Genomic DNA, 22,889 nt, shown 5'->3' with positions numbered 1-22,889 from the left:
CAAGGCCTCAATGCAGAACTGTGCTGCCTCTATAGGGCACACATACATTATTTTCCATTGTGTTCATAATCACTCCAGCTTAGTTATTATCCAGAAATTTGGGGGAAATGTGTTGTTTGACATTTTTGTCTTCAAAACTTTTGAAAAAGTATTAAAATAAAATGAAATATATTTAAGCTTATGTATTTGTCAATTAAGATATAGGAATAGTACAGAATTTATAATGCAATTTGGTCTCAAAAGATAGAGATTTTTTTTCTCTTTAAAAGGAAAACATTCCTTACTATTAAATCAAATTTTAAAGTAATTGCTTTTTTTTTCTACTACAAAGTACTTTGTTAGATAAAAACGCCAGGAAACCAGAGTCTCCTGCAATTCTGTGTTAGAATTGCCCAACTGAAAGAACTCACTTTAAACAGTGACTCATTCTGAATGTCACTTATTTCAAACATCAAAGTATCATTGTTGAATTGCAACTAAATTTGTAAACCATCATCTGTCACTATAGTAAACTGATTCTGTTTTGAAGAATGATACTCATTTCCTATCATGGAAGCATATCATGTAGTTTTACTTAAAACTATCAGATTTAATAGAAAATATTTTATCAGATAGCTGGTTTCAGTGATGTAAAATGGAACTGTGTCTAAAAACTAATAGAATCTCTTTTTCAGGGAATAAGTCAATCCTTAGCTGTAGCCAATTAACTACAATGTATTTATCAAATTAATAAACATAAATTGATAAGTCACAACAGCTTACATTATTACACCTGCATTAGAATGCACCTAAAAATTGGATTTACAAGATAGGAGAACCTGTAGGTGTCCAGGGAGACAAGATTGGAGGTTTAAACTTATACCAGTGTTTTGTAAGACTGCTGAAGGATTGTATTAATATTCTATTCTAATTAATATTATTGAAGCTTATAAGAGTGCACACTCAATTAAAACAAGGAAACGTGTAAAGTCCTATCTTCTTTCAGGGCCCCAACAAGTAATAATGAAATGACTTTCTGGTTGCCTGTCACCTCCAGACATAAAGGTATGAAGTGGTGACAGACTAAGAGCAGACTCAGCTTACAGTGCTGTCTGCTTCTCCCGGAGTCATGGGAGACAACTCCTCATCTTAGCACTGTATGTGGAGGAAGGGTTGTCCATGCCAAGACTGTGAGCCCCAGTCCATCAGAGTCAATGTCTGCATCCAGATGGTAATGGTTTTGTGCTCTCGTGGCTCCTTCCTACAAGGTAGTCCCCAAAGGGGCCACCTCTGCTCCTACTGTTGTTCTAACTCTTGTCCAACTTGCTTTCTACCCCTTTCTATCTGCTAACATTTTCTCTGCAACATATTTGCCCACTGTAAAACGTTAGTTAATTCATTGATACAGGCATTCTATTGTGACTCTGTATTTCTAGACTCATAATTTTAGAAGTTGACAAGGTTAGTAATTGTTTTATACAAAAACTACATGTTAAATAAATAACACAGATGAAGGTCCAATATATCTGTCTCCACTTTTATTTACTCTTATTTGGTCTTTTTTTGTCACTCAACCTAGCCTTCTTGTAAATAGTTCTTAAAGTAATATTTATAAATCATCAGTCTTATACTAAATTGAAAATTTCCAGAATCTTTCCTCTTTCTAAGGCAAGAAAGATAAGAAACACATCCATGAATAGTGTTATTATATGATCCCAAATGTCTTCCATATGATTTGAGTTTCAATTTTTGTGACCCAGCCTGTGACATTATTTTGGCCGACTTCATAACTTTTAGGGGATGAGATATGATAGGCAGAATCAATTCCTGGGCATGACCCTCATGGCCATGTTTGCTTTGTCCACTTCCTGTGTTGATCTTTTGTCTCTTGGTCATCTATGGCTTGACAAATTGTTCTCTGCTGTATGTTCACCTACCATGATGTTCTATCCAATACATGGTACCAAATAATATAGAATCAAGGAGAACCCTCTGAAACCCCAAGTGAAAATCAATTTTCCATGCTTTAAGTTGTTTCTGTAAAATGGCCACAGTACCTGAAAGAAATTAATGTATAAACACAATGCTTCAAAATGATGTCTAGGATCTTCTGAAAGTGCATTTTCACCTTCCTACTCCACGTCTTATTTAAGTCAATCCATCTTTTATAGAACAACTTCCTGTTAAAAAGGAGTTTTCTTCAAATCTGTATGCTTTGGCGATGAGAAGTTTCTCTATCTGTGTGTTTCAAGCCTCTAGTTTAGAGGAAATAGACACAGCTACTTAGTGCCACGCTCAGAGAGACAGTAGGAGCAATAAGTGATAAACGAAGAGCTCACTGTGATCCATGCTATGTACTGTGTTAGTGTGTAAACATGTTTCTCTAATCAAAGGTCTTTTCTGTTTCCAAATGTGTGCCTCAAAATTTTACCAAGATTTTAGGGTTTAGACTTGTTTGCGTATGAATTCCTGCTTTACAAACCCACTGAAGAGTGAGAATCTCACCTGCCATCTCTTTAATGGTGCCTCACATTTACTGCTGCACTTTCACTGATTATCGACTTCCTTTTGCATGTCTGTATTCCATACTAAGTGAGCCGTTTCTTGCATGAATACCTCTTGATTAGACACTCAGGAAATTCAACAGCCCCAATTTTCAGTTTTTTCTGTATGTTTTGATAGTCTCCCTCATCCTTCTACTGATTGCTCAGGTTCCTGCCTTGAAGGTTTAGGAATTGAATCAGTGCTGTTTATTTAAAAATGACTATAACAGCTTTAAAAGAGATGTTAGATCAGGTAAACTGCCAAAGAAATAGTCTTGTCACAGTAAGCCAGGTTCTGAAAACTTAGGGGTAAATTTCAGGGTAGTTGTGGGAAAGGGGTAAATTAAAAAATGTACCCATCCTTAGGCTCTAGCTACAGTGCGTCTGTGGAAAGAGAGCCTTCAAGTCTTTCTTTTCTGTTACCATGTTAATAATAGACCATTATTCAGTGTTTGGACACAATAAACAATAAATGTTAGAAAATTTGCAATATATATAGATATAGTGACTTCATGCTAGTTTCAACAAGGCTAATCCTTTGTGTATCTGGTAGACATCGAAATTCATAAAGTACTATTCTTAGGAGTTGACTGACTGGGACACAGTAAGCAGCCAGGGAGCTTGAAAAATGTCATTATCATAGAACTGTACCTGTGCCTTGTCAAAATTCTATGATGAAAAAAAAGAAATGAAAGATGATTTTTGGCAACTAACTCTTTGAACATTTCCTAATTCATTTTTAATTCATAACCCTCATGTCTGCACTGTATAAAATATAATGCTCATAAAATACGAAGTATAGAATAGTGATATTGTGGATTTTCTTCTAAAAGTACTTAATATTTTCAGTCAACTTATCATTAGAAAATTATGATAAAAACTATTCATTAACAGAATGGCAAATTAGATATAACTGCTGAAGATTATGGATTTTATCACTGAAAATTTACAAATTTGTGAAAATTTTTTCTGCTTCATATATTTCTAGATCTCTACCCTGCTCCAACCTCTGCTGTTCTTTCTATTGGCCCTTGTCAAAATGTGTCAGGCAATCTCAAGCTCATCATTTCCATCTAGAAAATGGCATTCAGTCCTGAAGTAGTCAGTTCAATGTTACCAACACGAAATTTATCCCTGCCTCTGATCCCAATCCTCTGCAAGACTTCCTTGCAACCTATCTTCTCTCAGATGTTGCTTCGACTTCTTGTTTCCTTAGAAGTCTATTTGTTGAATCATGTGTCCTTCTTAGGGTCCTCCTTGTTACCTAGCTTCTGTGGAACTGTGGATGTAGTCTGGCTATCCTTTGCTTTAAATCTAATATTGACTTATGAGTGAGTACATACCGTACCTTCTGAGTCTGGGTTACCTCACTCAGGATGCTTTTTTCTAGTTCCATCCATTTGCCTGCAAATTTTATGATGTCAGTATTTCTTGTTGTTTTTGTTTTATTTATATAGCTAAGTAAAACTCCATTGTGTAAATGTACCACATCTTCTTCATCCATCCTTCAATTGCGGGGCATATAGGTAGGATGGTGTGTGGGGGGGTACGGAGTGGGAGAGCAACAAAGGAGAGAGACACTATGGGGTTAGGGAGAAACCTGGTGTTGGAGAAATTCCCAAGAGTCCACAACAATGACACCAGTTAAGACTCCTAGCAAGAGTGGAGAAGGTACCCAAATTGGGTAATTAGATTGGTGAATACCCCAATTAACATCATAGAGCCTTCATCTAGCAACTGATGGAACCAGATGCAGAAAGGCACAACCAATCACCAGGTGGAGCTCCAGAAATCCAATCAGCAAGGCAGGTTAACATCATGGTGGAGAAATTTAGAGATACAGCAGAACCAAGCTAGTGGAAACACATGAACTCTAAACCAATAGCTGTGGAGTATCTATTGAACCGAACTAGACCCTCCATATGTAGGAAACAGTGGTGAAGATTGGGATATCTGTGAGGACCCTGGCAGTAGGACCAGGATCTATCCCTGATGGATTAGTTACGTTCTTGTAGCCCATTTTCCCTATGGCAAAATGCCATGCTCAGCCTTAATGCAGGGGAAGAGTCTTATTTCTGCCCCAACTTAATGTGCCAGACTGATTGACTTCCCATGGGAGCCTTTACCAGTGTAGAGGAGTAGAGTTTGGACTTTGAGTGGGGGACAGGAAGAGGCTTGGAGGGGGAGAACTGTGTATGAAATGTAAAATAAAATTAATAAAATAATTATAAAAAGAAAAAAGAAGTCTCTTTGATGAGGTCACAACAGTTTTATCTTAAGTGTTTGATGTTTAGACAAACAATATTAATGGAAATAGATAATAATATATCTCCCACCCAGAAGCTGAGGATACAGCACTGGATAGTAAAGAGAAATTTTCTACAATTATAGAACTCCTACCTAGAATGGAAGAGAGCAATAAACAAGCATATACACTGTACATGGAGATAAGACAGAAGTATTGAAGGGCTTGATTTTACCATTAAATTAAGTATATCATATTAAGTACATTATATTAAGTAGTAAGAAAAATTTCAGTGACAGGATATTTCAACAGGTATCTCAGTTAAAGGAGAAAGCAGGCAGAGGGGTTAAAGACTGATAGATAGAACCAATATAGAGCAGAACAGTACATACAGGATGGAGAAAGAGTATAGGCAGGTGTTTCGGTCAATGGGATGAATATGTCTGGAGGAAAAGCAATAAGTGGAAGGAGAGGATAAGAAATCAGTGAGAGAAGGTGAACATTGGTTCTGGAAGTCATAGTGGCAACTGCTAGACATCTTAGAACACCATACTGAACTTTTTCAGCAGATGGACATCATTCAAGAAAGCCATAGTTGGTCAAAGTACAGAGAACAACTGGACCCAGAGTGCATATGCCCCAGTTGATACACAAGTCCTATGCATAAATCTTAGGCAACAGCAAGGATGAGGAAGCTGAAAGTGTATAAGGGCAATTGGATTGGGACATCTGCTATGATATTATATCTTATATATGTCAGGCCAGCAAAGCAGCACCCACAAAATATCAACAAAATAGTTGTTTAAATAAAGTGTGAACAATAAGAAACATTAAGAGATATGCCAATGATTTTAGGGAAACCTCTCAAAAGGTATTCTCCCTAGATGAAGAGCTACTGAGAATTAATGCCTACTGGCAGAAAGATAACCAGTGTTTCTTAAGGATGAAGCCCTCTAATTGTTTATTCAATACCAAGTAGTCAGCTGTAAACATATATACATACAATCAATAGTGATGGACTCAGAACACTGTATTTATGTGTATATGTATGCATATAATTTATGGCCTCTTTTCATTAATTGTTGATATATATATATATATATATATATATATATATTCCAAAATATACAAACATGACTTGTTAAATCTGCATAAACCATTTGTATGTATTGTTCCAAGGATAATAAAGATTGATTGGTGAATCACCAATTGATATACTTTTCCTTGAGGCAGAAAATTTCTGCCGTTCTCATCATTCCTTAGTTTCCTATACTTCTTTTTACAGGGTTGAGACTGTGTATATTTTCACTCATCACATTAGCGTGTCTATTGGTGTTTTCCTTGTTCAGCTCAGGTCTAGGTAGTCATGTTTGTGAGACTTTATGGGTATAGGTCTATCCTAGGAGACACAATTGTTACAAACTCTCTGATATTCCAGATCTTACATTCTTCCAGACTCCTCTTCCACAATGATCCCTGAGCCTTAGAGTGAGAGTTGTATCATGGATATTGATTATTGTGGCTTTCTGTAGTGATCTCTGTCTCTGGAAGAGACATTTCCTTGATGAGGGTTGAGGACTACACATATCTATAGGCATAAAGGCAAATATTTAGAATTCTTTTAGAGATTATGATGGTTTCATTAAGTGATTGTAGGTTCTTCTCCAAGACTGATGATGTTGCTAACCCAGGGAATAGGCTAGGTTTCCACTACCAGGCGAGTATGATTTTTCTCTTGTTGAGTGCTTCTTATGTGTGAGTAGAGTGCTGCTGGTAACCACTAAGGTATGCATGTCACTACTGTACTCTTTGCATTATCATTGTTATGTATTCATAGATTTCATAGATGTCATAGCTCCGTGGGACTATTGTTTATCTCCTTCCTTGAAAGTTTGCATGGTGTCACCTGGTACCATGAAAACTAGTCCTCAGGTCACTTCCGGCCCAAGGGGCTCTGGGTGCTCTTTGTGGAATGTGTGGTGTCTTTAACAATAGGGGCTTACCATCCACGTTCAGAGGACAACCAAGGGCAATAGTATTAACCTACAATGTTTTAGAAGTCTCTTGGACAGACCTGACCAACAATTCAATAGAGAGTTTCTTGTGCCTGGTGATCTCAAAAAATAAAAAATTAAAAATAATAATTGTGATCCAAAGAAAGGAACTTTAAATTTTTAAAAAGAAGAATATTTAAAATGGTTGCCAGTCATCATTATTTACCTTTAGAAAGTTATCTCAATAATGTCTTTTACTTTGCATGATTTTTCTCCTCTGCAGAATTAAATCATATTAAAAATTCTGAAATTACAAACATTACCTGAGTTATAATATTAATTTCCTCTTCTTAAATTGTCAACTCATTAAATAATGAGAAATGGATATCAGTAAAAGAGTTAAATGTATACAAATCAGTAATGTTTATTCAGATTATGCCACTATAACAGTATAATTTTTACTTTATTTAGAACTTTAATTTGTGATTTAAGTTTGTAAAACTTGACTATTTCTAGAAATTAGGATAATTGTACAAGAAAATGGATAAAGCTGTAAACAGTCATGCTGAGTTGAATAAAACAGAAAAAAGACAATCATTGTATATAGTCTTTCATTTGTTGATGTTAGCTTTGACTCTTCAGATATGTACATTTCATTTTGAATACACACTGAGACAACTTTACCAAACACGAACAATAAAGAAAGGAATGAATGAATAAACATGCTCAATGCCAAGAATGGGTTACTCATTCTTTTGGTATTATTTGATTGTGAGGCCCTATATTTCCCCAAACCTTATTGTTTATTGTCATTTCTCTTATTTACCCTCCATAACTTGATAGTGAGAACATATTTCTGAACATATCTTACACTGAGTCATAGGACATGTCGAAATCAAACTGATACATACTAATCTGCCATCTCAACTGGGATAGTTTTCATAGTGGTGAAAGTTGTCTCCTTTACTGAAGAAGAAAAATTTATTAATCTATGAACCCTGTGAGTTATAATATTATAAAACTTGTAAAATCATGTCTGCAGGTGAAATATTGTCACAAAGATGCTGAGAATAAGCACCACTTTTCTAATTGGGCTTAAGTCCCATTCCACAAGATTAAACACATATCTGGTGCCATTTTCAGATGAAGAGCCTATGTATTGATTAGCCATAGGATATGGAAAGAAACTAATGCTGGTGTTTTGTTAAACAAACATAATATTAAATAATCACCAATTACTTATCATTATATCCAGAAATTATTACCTTTCTCAAACCTCACAATTAAAGCTTCAATTTTAAGTAGATAGTGATTAGCACAGAGACCTAAAAGTGGCCAAGGTGGACAAAAAAGGCTGCAGAGTTCTCAGCCCTAAATAGAGCATATATACCACACTTCCTTTGAATGTCCAAATATCATGCAGAAAAGAAGGCAGAAAGAATGTAAGAGACAGAGAAGATGGAAACAGTGTCTTCTGGACACAGCAATGCAGCTACACAAATGAGCTCATAGCAGTAATGACAACATACATAAGACCAGTACAAACCCAAGTCAGACCAAATCCTAGAATGGAAAGAGTACGTGGGCCTGAAACCTCAGCCCCTTCATAAGAAGTTTAGAAACTGACACCTCCTGGGAGAATTAATTCCAAGTGTGTAACTTGGTGAAAGTCAGTCATGCTATCATGAATGACCACTTATCCACAAATATTTGACAAATAATGTGTTCTTGATGGTGAAAAATTTAAAATGTTGGAATCATTGGAAAGGGGGTTACATCTTTGAGGAGTTGAGAGAGAGGGGGAATATGATTAAAATATTTGTAGAAAACTTTAAAAAAAAGTATCAAAAAATAAAGAAAAAAGATGAAAACTTATAGTAGATCCCCAGCTCTGAACTTTCTCTCTCTCTCTCTCTCTCTCTCTCTCTCTCTCTCTCTCTCTCTCTCTCTCTCTCTCTCTCTCACACACACACACACACACACACACACCTTATCAACACAAACAGAAGCAAAAGCAAACACTTCCAACATAAGAATGAGGCAACTAGCCAGGCAGTGGTGGCACACACCGTTAATCTCAGCACTTGGGAGGCAGAGGTAAGTGAGGTAAATAGATCTCTGTGTGTTCGTGACCAACCTTGTCTACAGAGTAATTTCCAGGACATACAGGGCTGTTACACAGAGAAGCCCAACCTTGAAAAAAAAAGTAGTTGAAAACATTACTAAACTGACTATAGGTAAAAGACTTTTAACTACAGAAATAGACTTTTAGTTGCTCTCTTGGGCCAAACTTTTAGTTGTTCTATTGGGCCATGATGTTTTAAAGAATTAAAGGAAACATAAAAAATGATAAAGTGCTTATGCATTAAAATATGTTTCTCTGGAAGATATGTTGAACCCAAATTTCTCATACCTTGAAAACACCTCATTTATAAATTGGGCTTTGCAGAGAAAATATGAAGATGAGGTTATTAAAATGAACTAATCCAGTTAGACTGGTGTACGTCTAATCAGGAAGGGGAATGTACATAAAGACACAGAGAAGTACATTGTAGATGAGTCTCAGCTATCCCAGATATGCAGCCTCTAAAGTCCTGCTCCTTTAGTCTTTCCAGCTTCTGATTGTTACAAATTTAGGAAATTGATACAAGAAGCAAAAGTATAACCCAGAAATCCATATGGAAATCTCAAAATAAAATATTATACCAATTATATCAATGCTAAAATAGCAAATGGAATATAATATTTTATAATATTTACAGTTCTCCAGTTGAGAGCACTCGCTCATTTATACAAACTCAGTCATTTATGTCATGCACCACACTTCTGGAATGTGACTCCTTCCTTTGTTATAAAGATGATAAATTGGCTAAGAAAGGAATCAGAGAAACATTATTCTTTATAATAGCCAGAAACATCATAAAGCTCAAGTTCAACTGTATCAAAGACCTAAACATAAATCAAGCTACACTGAACCTCATAGAAGAAAAAGTGGGAAGCAGCCTTGAATGCACTGACACAGGAGACCACTTTCTGAATTTAACACCAGTAGCACAGGCACTGAAATCAACATTTTATAAATGGAACCTCCTGAAACAGAGAAACTCCTGTAATGAAAAGATCATAGTCAATAAGACAAAATGACAACCTATAGAATGGAAAAAATCTTCACCAACCCCACATATGACAGAGGACTGATGTAAAAAATATACAAATAACTCACATCAAAATACCAAACAATCCAATTATAAAATGGAATACAGACCTGAACAAATAATTCTCATCAGAGGAATTTCACATGTTCCAATGGCACTTAAGGAATTGCTTAGCATCCACCAGGGAAATGCAAATCAAAATGACAGTAAGACACTGTCCTATATCAGTAAGAATGACTAAGATCAAACACACTAATGAAAGCTTATGCTGGAGAGGCGATGGAGTAAGGAGAACTCCATTGCTGATGGGAGTGAAAACGTGTACAGCCACTTTAGAAAACAGTATGGCAGTTTCTCAGAAAACTGGGAATCCATCAACCTCAAGACTCAGCAATATTACTCTTGGGCATATATTCAAAGGATGTATACTCATACAAAAAGACATTTGCTCAGCTATGTTCATAGCAGCATTATCTTTATAGCCAGAACCTGGAAACAACCTAGATATCCTTCAGCTGAAGAATAGATAAAGAAAATATGGTACATTTACACAATGTAGTACTACTCAGTCATAAAAAACAATGACATTTTGAAATTTTCAGTCAAATGAATGGAACTAGAAAACACCATACTTAGGGTGGTAACCCTAATACAGAAAGATAAACATGGTATGCACTCACTAACAAGTGGATATTAGACATAAAGCTAAGGATAACTAGCCTACAGTTCACAATCTCAGAGAGGCCAAGAAGCAAGAAAGACCCTAAAAGAAATATACATGGATCCCCATAGGGAGGTGCAATAGGCAAGATCTTTTGAGTAAATTGGGAGCATGGGAGGTGGGTGAAGGGTAGAAGTGGAGTGGGGAGAAGAAAAGGGGAGGGTGGAGAAGAACTTGAGGGATCAGGAAGGACAAGTTGGGAAATGGACAGAAAGGAAGAGCAAGGAAAGAAATGTCTTGATAGAGGAAGTTATTATGGGGTTAACAAGAAACCTAGCAGCAGAGAAATTCCCAGGAATTTACAAGGATGACCCCAACTACTAATCTAAGCAATAGTGGAGAGCATGCCTTAACTGCCTTTCCCATGTAATCAGATTTATAACTACCCTAATTATCATCATAAAACATACATGTAGTAACTATTGCAAGCAGAAGCAGAGATCCCCCGATAAGCACTGAGCTAAGCTCTTGGAATCCAGTCATACAGAGGGAGGAATGATAATATGAGCAAAGGGGTCAAGACTATGATGGGGAAACCCACAGAAATAGCTAACCTGAGCAAGTGGGAGCTCAGTGACTCTGGACTGACAGTTAGGCAACCGGCATATAACTGAACTATCTTTCCTCTCTGAATATCGGTGACAGTTGTATGACTTGAGCGGTTTATGGGGCCACTAGCAGTGGAGCCAGTGTTTATCCCTAGTATATGAATTGGGTTTCTGGGACCCATTCCTTATGGATGGATATCTTGCTCAGCCTAGATCCAGGGGTGAAGTGGGAAGAACCTTGGTTCTGCCTCAAGTGATGTGAAGGACTTCTTGACTTCCCATGGGAGGCCTCACTCTTTTTCTCTCTAAGTGGATGGTGGTTGGGTGGGGAAAAGGTGAGAGAAGAGGGAGGAGAGTAAGGAGAGGGAACTGGTATTCATATGTAAAATAACATTGTTTTAAAAATAAAAAAATGATAGAAAAGAAAGTTGGCATCTCTACATTTTACTGACTTTTGTGAAATGATGTAAGGATATTTAATATATATTGAAATATATATTCAGTTGTATATCTTTCCTAGTGATCTAGGATAATTGTTAAGTGATGTTTCAAAAGTTTTCTTGCATCATTTTTCCAACTTTAATCTTGATTATCCTAATTCTAAAATATTAAAAGCACATTTTACTCATGTTTCTTCGAAAGGAAAGACTATGTATCCTTTTAAAGTGACAGTGCTTCCTCATTAAAAACAATGTGTTCTGTTTTTATCCGTTTCTCTATCACAGATCAACTAGGCTGGAAGTTCAATGCAATTTACTGTGATAAAACTCTATTAAAATAAGTTCTGGGCTACCTTTTTCTTGTCTGTCTACCTTAGTACAATGTGTTAGAATTCAATAATAGATAATCATTTCTTTTTTATATTAATAGTTGCCATTGACTAAAGGGCTTTATTAATGATGACTATTTCTATTTTTATTTGCAGAGAAATAAAACAGGGAGCATTACTTACACTTAGAGCCTGATGAAGATGACCCACCAACAGTAGATCTGGAACCCCCTTTCATGGAAAAGACGCCTTTTCCCCTACGTGTGGTGGTGACAGCCACTCTGGGACGCTTCAGGGGGATGACAGCTCGAGGAGGTGGAGGCACACGCCCATGATAATCAAACAGCCTTCACAAACACAAATGGTTGAGTGTTAGTAAGATGGCTAAACATTCTTTGAAACAAATGGAATTATTCAAAGAATACTCTTGAAAAATTTTGTTGCAAGTATTTATTTTACCCTTGTTTAGTATTCAGACAAGTTATTTATAATTTGTCAGTTTATTTTCAGAAAGCAACAAGATTCTTGTTCTGAATGTTAGAATTTAACCAGACTCTGAACTTTTGTGATATAGGAAAGGAGCTTTGCTATGATACCAGTATGAAATCTGACGAAATTGGTCTGACTCAGTGTCCATTGATATATTTTTTTGCTTGAGTAAATAAATTTACACTAACATTGAACATACACTGTGGGTACATATACATACTTGGGCATACTTATTAAATTAACTTGAGAGTAGAATGTTTATACAAAATCATGAGCAAAACTGCAAAAAGAAATTCTCAGTGTGAGGGGGAAAAGAAGAAATAAAATCCACTTAATTAGAAAGTATAGGAACCATATTGAATTTTGCCCTGTTTCTCACGGTGCTGATGGTAATCAAGGGTCATTCTGGCTGATGCTAAAGGAAACAGAGCTAGCATGTGAGTACAAATGTGTTGGCTGAAACACTAGAGGGAACTGATAATTGTTTGTTCAGATCCTTGTTCTGAGTGCTTTCCAGGTATGCAAATTAAAATGGAGACATTTGTAGAGTAAGTTAGTAAAATCTTTTTAACTGAAAAGAAAATCAGTTAATTCCCTACTATGACTAAAAGAAAAGTTAATATTCACCACAGCAATGTATTTCTACTGAATAGCAAAGTGAATAAAAGTGTATGGATGTTAGCTCACATAGGGAAATATGTCATTCAGAGATTTAAATGATTCATGTCATCACTTCTACAAACACATATGCACCAAAATTTTATATGATAGCATTTTTGAGAATGTAACACTGTAGGGAAAAAATGCTGGTTTATATTTATTCATTTATTTTTTTAAAAATATTTGCTATCGTACCAGAAGATCCATCGGCAAGGTGAGTGTGTTCCAGACCTGCCTGTGGACGCCCTGGAAAAGGAGCACAAACACCCTTCAACCCCCTAAACTTTCGGGTAATTCAGCAGGGGCTTCTCTCCCCGGCTATTGCCTCTCCCTTCTTATCCCATCCCAGCTTGCTCTGAAGCACCCCTTCCCTTCTGCGGGGTCATAAGATCCCCCAAATTCAGCCTGCTTTGGAGCTGAGGGTCTGGGAACAGAGTGGTGAGTGCAACTGTGCAGGAGTTCCTTTGTTTCCCTGAGCCTGCACACAGCAAGCCCGCGTTTTGTCTGTGAGATCCCTGGCCAGCAAGAGGGCCTGATCCGGTACCAGAAGATCCATCAGAGAGCATTTGAAGGAAGAGATGGGCAGGCGCCAATGCAAGAATTCCTCCAACAATCTGAAAAACAACATGATAACACTAGAACCCAGCGAATACACAACAGGAAAACTTGAACATCCTAATCCAGAAGAAGTAGAAGAAATAGACATTATGAAAGTGATAGAGTCCCTTAAACAGGATGTGAAAAACTCCCTTAAAGAAATGGATGAGAAGAATAACAAAAAACTTGAAGAAAAGAATAAATTCCTAAAAGATACCCTAGAATACTAAGAAAAAACAATCAAACAGATAAAGGAAACAGTTCAAGACTTCAAAACTGAAATGGAGGCAATGAAGAAAACACAAACCGAGGGACAACTGGATATGGAAAATCTGGGTAAATGAATAGGGCCTACATAGACAAGCATAATCAAAAGAATACAAGAGATAGAAGAAAGAATCTCAGATGCTGAAGAAACTATAGAGAAAATAAATGCACTGATCAAAGAAAACAGCAAATCCAACAAATTCTCATCACAAAACATCCAGAGAAATCTGGTACACCATAAAAAGACCAAACCAAAGAAAAATAGGGGTAGAAGAAGGAGAAGAATTACAGCTCAAGGCCCAGAAAATGTATTCAACAAAATTATAGAAGAAAACTTTCCCAACCTAGAGAAGAATACTTCTATGAAGGTATAAGAAGCATACAGATAGACTGGATAAAAAAAAATCCCCTTGCCATATTATATCAAAACGCAAAACATACAGAATAAAGAAAGAATATTAATAACTGCAAAGGAAAAAGGTCAAGTAACATATAAAGGTAAATCTATCAGAATTATACCTGACTTCTCTATGGAAACCATGAAAGGCAGAAGGTCTTGGATAAATGTGCTGCAAGAACTAAGAGATCATGGATGCAAGCAAAGACTACTATACCCAGCCAAGCTTTCATTCACCATCAATGGAGAAAACAAGATATTCCAGGATAAAAACAAATTTAAACAATACATAGCCACAAATCTAGCCTTACAGAAAGTAATAGAAGGAAAATCACAACCTAAGGAACCCAACAATGCCCACAATAACTGAGACATCTAACAACCCTTCACCAGCACAACTCAAAGAAGGGACAGACACAAACTCTACCACCAAAATAAATAAATAAAAATAACTGGAGTTAAAAACCACTGGTCATTAATATCACTTAATATCAATGGACTCAATTTGCCTATAAAAAGGCACAGATTAAGAGATGGTATGCAAAACCAAGATCCAGCATTCTGTTGTTTACAAGAAACATACCTCAAACACAAAGACAGACATCTATTCAGAGTAAAGGGTTGTGAAAAGGTTTTTCAATCAAATGGACCTAAGAAACAAGCAGGTGTGGCTATACTAATATATAACAAAATTGACTTCAAACTACAATCAATCAGAAGAGATGGGGATGGACACTTTATACTCATAAGAGGAACAATTCATCAGGATGAAGTCTCAAACCTGAATATCTATACCCCTAATATAAAAGCACCCACATATTTAAAAGAAACATTACTTGAACTCAAGGCACACATCAAACCCCACACACTAATAGTAGGAGACATCAACAGTCTTTTTTCAACAATGGACAGGTCAATCAGACAGCAATCTAACAGAGAAATACGAGAACTATTGTAGGTAATGAATCTAATGTACTTAACAGATATCTATAGAACATTCGACCGAAACAGGAAAGAATATACCTTCTTCTCAGCATTTCATGGAACCTTCTCGAAAATTGACCACATGCTCGGTAACAAAGCAAACTTTCACAGATACAAAAAAAAAATGAGTAACCACCTGTTTCCTATTGAATCACCATGGAATAAAGTTAGAATATAACAATAATTCTACCCACAGAAAGTCTACAAACTCATGGAAACTGAACAGTCAACTACTGAACCACCCCTGGATCAGGGAAGAAGTAAAGAAATAAATTCAAGTCTTCCTTGAATTCAATGAAAATAAAGACACAATATACCCAAACCAATGGGACACAATGAAAGCAGTGCTAAGAGGAAAGTTCATAGCTTTAAGTGCCCACATTAACAAAATGGAGAAAGCTCATGTTAGAGCCTTAAAAGCACAGCTGAAAGCTCTAGAAAAGAAAGAAGCAGACTCACCCAGGAGGAGTAGAAGACTGGAAATAATCAGACTGAGGACTGAAATCAACAAAATAGAAACACAGAAAACAATCCAAAGAATCAATGAAACAAAGAGCTGGTTCTTTGAGAAAGTCAAAAAGATTGACAAGCCTTTATCCAAACTAATTAAAAGGCAGAGAGAGAACACACAAATTAACAAGATCAGAAATGAAAAGGGGGACATAACAACAGACACTGAAGAAATCCAGAGAAACATTAGGTCTTACTACTAAAGCTTATATGCCACAAAGTTGGAAAATGTAAAAGAAATGGACTTGTTTTTAAACAAATACCATTTACCAAAATTAAATCACGACCAGGTGAACAATTTAAATAGACCTATAAGTCGCAAGGAATTGAAGCTGTCATAAAAAAAAACTCCCAACCAGAAAAAGCCCAGGACCTGATGGTTTTAATGCAGAAATTTATCAGAACTTCCAAGAAGAGCTGATATCTATACTCCTTAAAGTGTTTCACATAATAGAAACAGAAGAGACATTGCCAAACTCTTTATGAAGCTACAGTCACCCTGATTCCAAAACCACACAAAAACTCAACCAAGAAAGAGATTTACAGACCAATCTGAGTCATGAACATCATTGCCAAAATTCTCAATGAAATTCTTGCAAACAGAATCCAAGAACAAATCCAAACAAAATTATCCATTACAATCAAGTAGACTTTATTCCAGAGATGCAAGGCTGGTTCAACATACAAAAATCTATCAATGTAATCCATCATATAAATAAACTGAAAGAAAAAAGCCATATTATCATTTCATTAGATGCTGAAAAAGCATTTGACAAAATTCAACATCCCTTTATGATAAAGGTCTTGGAGAGGGATACAAGGATCATACCTAAATATGATAATAGCAATATATAGCATGTCAACAGCAAATATCAAATTAAATGGAGAGAAAATCAAAGCCATTCCACTAAAATCAGGAAAAAGCAAGACTGTCCACTCTCACCATATCTCTTCAACATAGTACTTGAAGTTCGAGCAATAGCAATAAGAAAACATAAGGGGATCAAGGGGATTCAAATCGGAAAGGAAGAAGTCAAACTTTTATTATTTGCAGACAATATGATAGTATATATTAGTGACCCCAAAAACTCTAAAAAAGAAATCCTACAGCTAATAAATACCTTCAGTGATGTGGTAGGTTACAAGATCAACTCTAAAAGATCAGTAACCCTTCAATACACAAAGGTTAGAGAAGCAGAGAGGGAAGTTAGAGAAACTTCACCTTTTATGATAGCCACAAATTGCAAAAATTGTCTTGGGGAAACCCTAACCAAGGAAGTGTAAGATCGATTTGACAAGAACTTTAAGGCATTGAAGAAAAAAACTGAAGAGGACATGAGAAAATGGAAGGATCTCCCATGTAGGATCCACATATTAAAAATGGCAATTCTACCAAAGGCAGTCTATAAATTCAACACAATCCCCATCAAAATCCTAACAAAATTCTTCACAGACCTTGAGAGAACAATCATCAACTTTATATGGAAAAACCAAAAACCCAGGATAGCCAAAACAATCCTATACAATAAAGGAACTTCTGGAGGCATTACCATCCCTGAATTCTAACTGTATTACAGAGCTACAGTAATGAAATCAGTTTGGTATTGGCATAAAAACAGACGTGGACCAATGGAGTTGAATAGAAGACCCGGATGTTAACCCGCAAACCTATGAATACCTGATTTTCCACAAAAGAGCTAAATGTATACAATGGAAGAAAGATTGTATCTTCAACAAATGGTACTGGCAGAACTGGATGTCAACCTGTAGAAGAATGAAAATAGATCCATATCTATCACCATGCACAAAATTCAAGTCCAAATGGATTAAAGACTTCAATATAAATCCAACCACACTGAATGTGATAAAAGAGAAAGTGGGAAGTAGACTGCAACACATATGCACAGGAGACCACTTCCTACATATAACCCCAGTAGCACAGACAATAAGGGCAACATTGAATAAATGGGACTACCTGAAACTGAGAAGCTTTTGTAAAGCAAAGGACACTGTCATTAAAATAAAAAGGTATGCTACTGAATGGGAGAAGATCTTCACCAACCCTGCATCAGACAAAGGTCTGATCTCCAAAATATATAAAGAACTCAAGAAACTAGACTAATTAACCCAATTTAAAAAAAAAATGGGGCACTGAACTGAACAGAGAATTCTCAACAGAAGAAGTTGAAATGGCCAAGAGACAATTAAAGTTATGTTCAACTTCCTTAGCGATAGGGAAATGCACATCAAAACAACTTTGAGATACTATCTTACTCCTGTCAGAATGGCTAAAATCGAAAACACCAATGATAGACTTTGCTGAAGAGGATGTGGAGTAAGGGGAACACTCATTCATTGCTGGTGAGAATGCAAACTTGTGCAGTCACTTTGAAAATCAGTGTGGCAGTTTCTCAGGAAATTCGGACTCAACCTACCTCAGGATCCAGCAATTCCACTCTTGGGAATATACCGAAGAAATACCCAATCATACTATAAAAGCTTTTGTTTAACTATGTTCATAGCAGCATTATTTACAATAGGCAAAACCTGGAAACAACCTAGACGCCCCTCAATAGAAGCGTGGATAAAGAAAATGTGGAATATATACGCATTCGAGTACTACTCAGCAGTAAAAAACAATGACATCTTGAATTTTGCATGCAAATCGATCGAAATAGAAAACACTATCCTGAGTGAGATAACCCAGACCCAAAAAGATGAATATGGTATGTACTCACTCATTTGTGGACTCTAGTCATTAAGCCAAGGTCATTAAGCCTATAGTTCACAAGCCCAGAGAAGCCAAATAACAAGATGAACCCAAAGAAAAACATATATAGATCCTCCTGGAAATTGGAAGTGAGCAAGGTTGTCGGGCAAAAGTTGTGAGCATGGGGATGAGGGCAGGGGTGGGGATAGGGTTGGGGGAAAAGGAGAGAGGGGGAGAGAAGAGAGCAAGAAAAGACTGGAGCGAGCTTCGGGGAGTGGGAGGGTGGAGATGGAGGAAGGGTGGATAGAGCAGCAGGAAAGAAGATATCTACATTAAGGGATCCATTTTAGGCTTGGCAAAAGACTTGGTTCCAGAGCACATCCCAAGTGTCCATGGGGATGTCCCCAGGTAGGTCCTTGGACAGCAGAGGAGAGGGTGCCTGAACTGTCCTTGCCCCACTATCATACTGATGATTATCTCCAATATCACCATAGAATCTTCGTCTGGCGACGGATGAAGATAGAGATAGAGACCCTCATCAGAGCAAGGGACTGAGCTCCCAAGGTCCAGTTGAAAGGCAGAAGGAGGGAGAAGATGGGCAAGGAAGTCAGGACCGCGAGGGGTCACATTATAAAGGGTGTGCCTGTACTAATGGGAGCTCACCAAATCCAGCTGGACCAGGTCTGAATGAGCATGTGATCAAACCTGACTCTCTGATTGTAGCTGACAATGGGGGATGACTGAGAAGCCATTGATAAAGGCACTGGGACTTGTTTTTACGGCATGTTCTGGCTTTTTGGAATCCTAGTCTATATGGATGCACAGCTCTCTAGGCCTAGATGTAGGGGAGAGGGCCTTGGTCTTCCCACAGGGCAGGGTTCCCTGCCTCTCTCAAGCATGGTAGGAGAGGGAGGGAGGGTGTGGGGGAGTGGGAGGTGACTGGGAGGAGGGAAGGAAGTGTAAAAATTAAAATTAAAAAAAATAAATAACTGAAAATTATACCCCAGGAGATTAAAAAAATATTTGCTTTCAAATAAGGTATGTAATTACGTTACCATGAACAAAAGGAAAGATATTATTGATTTATATTTATGGTTGTTATATATTTTATTTTGACATTCTTACATGAATTTTAGTTTTGCAATTGATTTAAAGCAGTCAATAAATAAATCAATATGAAATCCAGAGAATAAATTGAAATGAAACTCAGAGAAGAAAAATTAGAACTGGAAGAAATTAACAAAAAATTCACAAGAAATTATTTTATAAAAGTATTATTTCTGAACATATACTTCTGAAAATGTTATCTCTTTTTGGAAAATAATATAGAAAATAATAAAAGTATATCCTGGTTTTTAATAGTTTGTTAAATATTTACAACTATTACATCATAAAATAAAAGGACAGCACTTAAGTTTAAAGTGAGCTTTTTAAAACAAAGATAATCTCCTACAGGCCTAGAAAGGACAAGAAGTCTAACGTGGCAAAGATCAAGAGAAACCCTTCCTGTGTAACTGGTAAAGTCCACGAGAGCGGGGACCTGCTGGCAAAGAGCAGTGATGTCAGTACACCAGGGCTTCCTTCCAAGTGCACAGCTGCAGGAGCAGACAGGGAATCGAGACCTGAAAATCAGAAAAGTGAAGAAAATCTGCCCCCCCATTCCAATCACAAAACAAGGAGTGCATTAGTTAATCATAAGATGTATTCATAAGTGGTCCCTAGGTGAGGGGGCCATAGTAGCATACCCAAAACAATCAAGAGGAAGCAAATAGGATATTTGGTTCATATCTTCAAGTCAGAAATTATCATTTGAGATAAAAGTTTCCCCTCATTTTCCATGTACATTGAAGAGGTTCATTAAGTAAGCAAATCTACTCATTGTGTAAAGAAAATCAGCAGAGCACAATGACTCTGGGGTTCAGAGAGATAAGAACTCTGATGGATGTGCTGGGAAAATGAACCTCCACACTCATTACTAATCTAACTGCAATGCCCTTTAACCTTAAAAGACACTTTCTAGGTGACTGAAACATTTGTCAATGTACTGTAACACTCCACAGGTTGTGTTCCACAACCTTTGTCTGATATTGGGCGTTCCAGGTGGGTCCCTTCTCTCAATGTCCAGTGGCTCTCTTTGTCACAAAATCAGGAGGGATTTTCACCAATCCGACCACTCTGATGTGACTGTGGAAAACATTAGAGTTCCCTCCTAGCAAACTCTCCTTCATTAAGCTACTCTGAACAACAGTGAGAGTACCGAACTCTCGTTTCTCATTACAGATCAGTAATAACCAGCATGCACAGCTGTGTATGATGATATGTCTTTATAATGTTTAACTAACTCAGTCTTCAGAGTGTTGAAGTCTTTTTTTCTTATTTTTATTGAGCTCTACATTTTTCTGTGCTCCCCTCCCTGCCTCTCCCCTCCCCTTCAACCCTCCCCCAAGGTCCCCATGCTCCCAATTTACTCAGGAGATCTTGTCTTTTTATACCTCCCATATAGATTAGATCTATGTAAGTCTCTCTTAATGTTCTTATTGTTGTCTAAGTTTTGTGGGATTGTGATTTGTGGGCTGATTTTCTTTGCTTTATGTTTAATAACCACTTATGAGTAAGGACAAGTGATAATTGCCTTTTTGTGTCTGGTTTACCTTACTCAAAACGATGTTTTCTAGCTCCATTCATTTTCCTGCAAAATTCAAGATGTCATTTTTTTTTCCATTGTGTAAATGTACCACATTTTCCTTATCCATTCTTCAGTTGAGGGGAATTTAAGTTGTTTCCATATTCTGACTATGACAATGCTGCTATAAACACAGGTGAGCAGATGTCTTTGTGGCACGATTGAGCATCCTTGGAGCTTAAGTGTTTTAATGTCACATATAAAACAAAAGAAAGACGAAAGAAAGACATGGGCACAAACTGTGAACAAACTTCTAATTTTTATAATATTTAATTGATGTGGAAGCTGTCTTAAAAATCGTTGGGCACCTCTGAGTTTATCAGAAGTGTAAGAAAGGAAGCTGGGCTCTGATGCACAAACTGGAACATGTCGAAAAGAAAGGGCCAGTTTCTGGGCTAGGGAGTTGGGCTACAATTTCTAGTGCAGAAGGAAGTGGCAGGGAGAAAGAGAAGATAGCTTAGTTTTTTAATTTTTTTTAGAAATTCACAATTTACTCTAAAATAGATTAGATTTCTTTATCTTTATAAATAGCACTGCAGTAAGGACAGCTCATTTTAAATTATAGGCTGTCAACAAAAATCATAGTAAAGCACAATGAGAATAAAGCAAAACCTCAAAGGTTGGCTAAAGTCATTAATTTTTTAATTGTCATCGTATTATTTCACTCACTCTTACAATTATATCCTTACACTTTTCCTTTGCATGGCCTTAGTGTTCCCTGATCGTGCTTACTCAGAATAAAAATCCTGGTACTTGGTCAACGGACAGCAGTTATTAAGGAGCCGAGCATGTATCTTCCTTTTCCAAGGTTATTTTTAAATTAATGCTTGAAAAGCTTTCCCTCCATCTTTCAATGGAATAAATGCGGTAAGAATACCGCTGCAGCCCTTTAAATAATTTTGAAGGCTTTATTTTCATTTCATAAACATTTAAAATTACGTTTCTTTGTGTTTGACTTCTTTACTTTAAATAGAGATTAATACTATTACTTCCCACAAAAAGTTAAAAGTTGACCAACCAAATTTTAATATTTTATTGATGAAGTGGTCAAAGCTTTTCTCTTAGAAGAAAGGTATTAATTCTCATCCCTTGTCCTTAAAACAAGTGTATTATATATAAAAGCCACTTAGTGCCATTTTAACATAAACATAGAAAGCAAATATGATTTTATTACTTTGAGAATAATTAATAGTAGGCTTTAACAATAATTGTGTTTTGGGAAAGTACATGAACAAGGCACTGTATCTGTCAACATTATACAACAAAACAAGCTGTGTCATCTGAGTTTTCCCTTTAGCCATCTCAACCTTATTCACATAACCAAAACTGCAGGACAATTACAGACTTGCACAAAGGATACGCCTATTTGGTATATTGAGAAAGATCTCTCAGTCTTACTAAATGATTTTCTTCATATTTATTTGGCATGACGTATTTATTTTTCTAGTAGAAGTTCTACTAAATCAATACCAGTTTGCCAGACTCTTTCATTGTATTTATTTTTTTTCCTTGATGCTTGTATTTTGGTTGATAAAGAGTAAGATTTCAAAATCACAGAAAAGATTGAAGGTTGAAAATTTGTTATGTGCATATATTATATAGCAAATTAGTAAATTTTCTTTCAGAAAAAATTTCAAC

At 36.5% G+C, this 22,889-nt stretch overlaps 1 protein-coding gene across 7 annotated transcripts in view; it reads right to left on the bottom strand.

Annotated features, from left to right (window-relative positions):
* The window catches only part of Ralyl (RALY RNA binding protein like), a 758,034-nt gene that overhangs the window by 69,310 nt on the left and 665,835 nt on the right, over positions 1-22,889 (bottom strand). For all 7 annotated transcript variants that reach the window (XM_085677394.2, XM_048420264.3, XM_048420263.3 and 4 more), the window contains one exon: positions 12,138-12,301. In XM_085677394.2, coding sequence (XP_085533520.1) covers positions 12,138-12,301 — 164 coding nt within the window. The remainder of the gene's footprint in view (positions 1-12,137; positions 12,302-22,889) is intronic.

This window comes from Myodes glareolus, chromosome 16 (genome assembly GCF_982192425.1).
Source record: "Myodes glareolus chromosome 16, mMyoGla1.1, whole genome shotgun sequence".
Classification (NCBI taxonomy): Eukaryota; Metazoa; Chordata; class Mammalia; order Rodentia; family Cricetidae; genus Myodes; species Myodes glareolus.
The sequence above is the reverse complement of the archived record's forward strand: the minus strand, read 5'-3'. Positions and strand labels throughout refer to the sequence as shown.